The sequence below is a fragment of the Lucilia cuprina genome, chromosome 4, assembly GCF_022045245.1.
Source record: "Lucilia cuprina isolate Lc7/37 chromosome 4, ASM2204524v1, whole genome shotgun sequence".
Classification (NCBI taxonomy): Eukaryota; Metazoa; Arthropoda; class Insecta; order Diptera; family Calliphoridae; genus Lucilia; species Lucilia cuprina.
In genome coordinates, this window is record NC_060952.1 from 75,733,949 (window position 1) to 75,735,521 (window position 1,573).

General features: G+C 24.3%; 1 protein-coding gene across 1 annotated transcript; it reads right to left on the reverse strand.

Moving 5' to 3' along the window:
- Positions 1 to 330: 330 nt before the first annotated feature.
- LOC111677909 (splicing factor, proline- and glutamine-rich-like) lies at positions 331 to 752 on the reverse strand. The gene has a single exon (XM_023439118.2). The coding sequence runs from the start codon at positions 658 to 660 to the stop codon at positions 331 to 333; it is 330 nt and encodes a 109-aa protein (XP_023294886.1). The 5' UTR covers positions 661 to 752.
- Positions 753 to 1,573: the final 821 nt, after the last annotated feature.

Here is a 1,573-nt window from a genome sequence, read left to right on the forward strand (position 1 = left end):
TCAGATTTTTTGTCTAATATTTACAATATTTGTGTTAAAGGTGCTTAAATTTTTAAATTTAGTTGATTTATTAAAAAAAGTGCTTTTTTGTGGTAAAGTGCAAAATGTTTTTTTTCACAAAATAACAAAATTTAAAATGAAAAAATCTACATAAATTTTGAATTGTTTTCTATAAACAACAAAAATGGTAATAACAACTAAATACAAATTTGATCGTAAACAAATTTTTTTACAAAAAATTATCAAAACAAATTTAAAAAGAGACAATTTAACTACAATTTTAATAAAAATTAAACAAAAACAAAGTAAAAATTAATTAAAAAACTAGACTTACTGCCATGAAAAACTGCCGGTAATACCGTCTTTAAGACGATCTCTTAACGAACGTTGTCTACTTGGTCCCGAACCGGTTAAAGGTGGCAACATAGGATTTTCATCGTTGCCATCTTCAAGAACGGTGGTTATATTTGAAGCCGAAGATGATATGGGTGCTGGACTGCCAGAGGAGGTACCTCTACCACTAACACTATGTTCCATAATGGGTGGTTGTTGTTGCTGGTGCTGTTGTTGTTTTAGTTGTTGTTGCTGTGGCGGCGGCTGTGACTGTTGGTCTCTTGGTAACCGTCTAAAACTATGACGTGGTGAATTTTCACGTGACATTTTGTAATTGGTTTTTGTTTTTTTAGTTTATGTTTGTTTTAGTTGTTGTAGTTTTTATTTTAAGAAAAAAGTTTGTAGTGTTTGAAAAGTTTTAGTAAAAAAATAACAATTTTGCAAAATCAAAATAGAATTGATTTGTGGCAAAAGTACACAAAAACATTCAAGAAAAATGTATTGAAAAACAAAATCTTTTTTAAAAAGTATAACAAAATTCGGTGAGTTTTTTTTTAGATTTTTTTTCTTAGAGAAATATATATATATATATTTTTTAATTGACTATAAATTACGAGTAGAATAATAATTTGAAAAATATAGTGCTTTAAAGTTGTAAGTGTTTTTTTTTCTTTAAATACAATTAATAGTTTATTATATATTTTATTTATTATGTATAATTAAGCATTCAGTATATTGTTTTTTAAATTTAATAAATTTTATTAAAATTTAGAATTTGTTATTTATGATTTTTTTTAGCTTCACATACAAACCACTGCAAAAATTTTTAAAATTTAGTTTGAGGAAAAAAAATTACATTACAACATAGAGATAATAGTTAAAAAACAATTGTTAGATAGTAATAGTTTAAAGCTTCACCATTTAATATGCAATTTAATAGAAACTATTTTGTTCAGTGTAAAGAAAGTAACTGTAAAGTTTTTGTTAAAAGTGTTGAGTATTTGTTGTAAATAAATGAGTTTTGTTAAGGGTTTAGTTTTGATTGTAATAGTTTTTTAATAAAAATATTCATTCCATACGAAAAAACATAAAATATTTGAAAATATTCCAAAATTAAGCTTAAATTAAAAAATAATAATAATTTTAAATGTGTGTTGAAAAAAGAGATGTTTTGTAAAAGATATCTCATTAGAAGTGTCTTGAAAATAATCAGAAAATTGTCCGTCCATACATCTGTCTG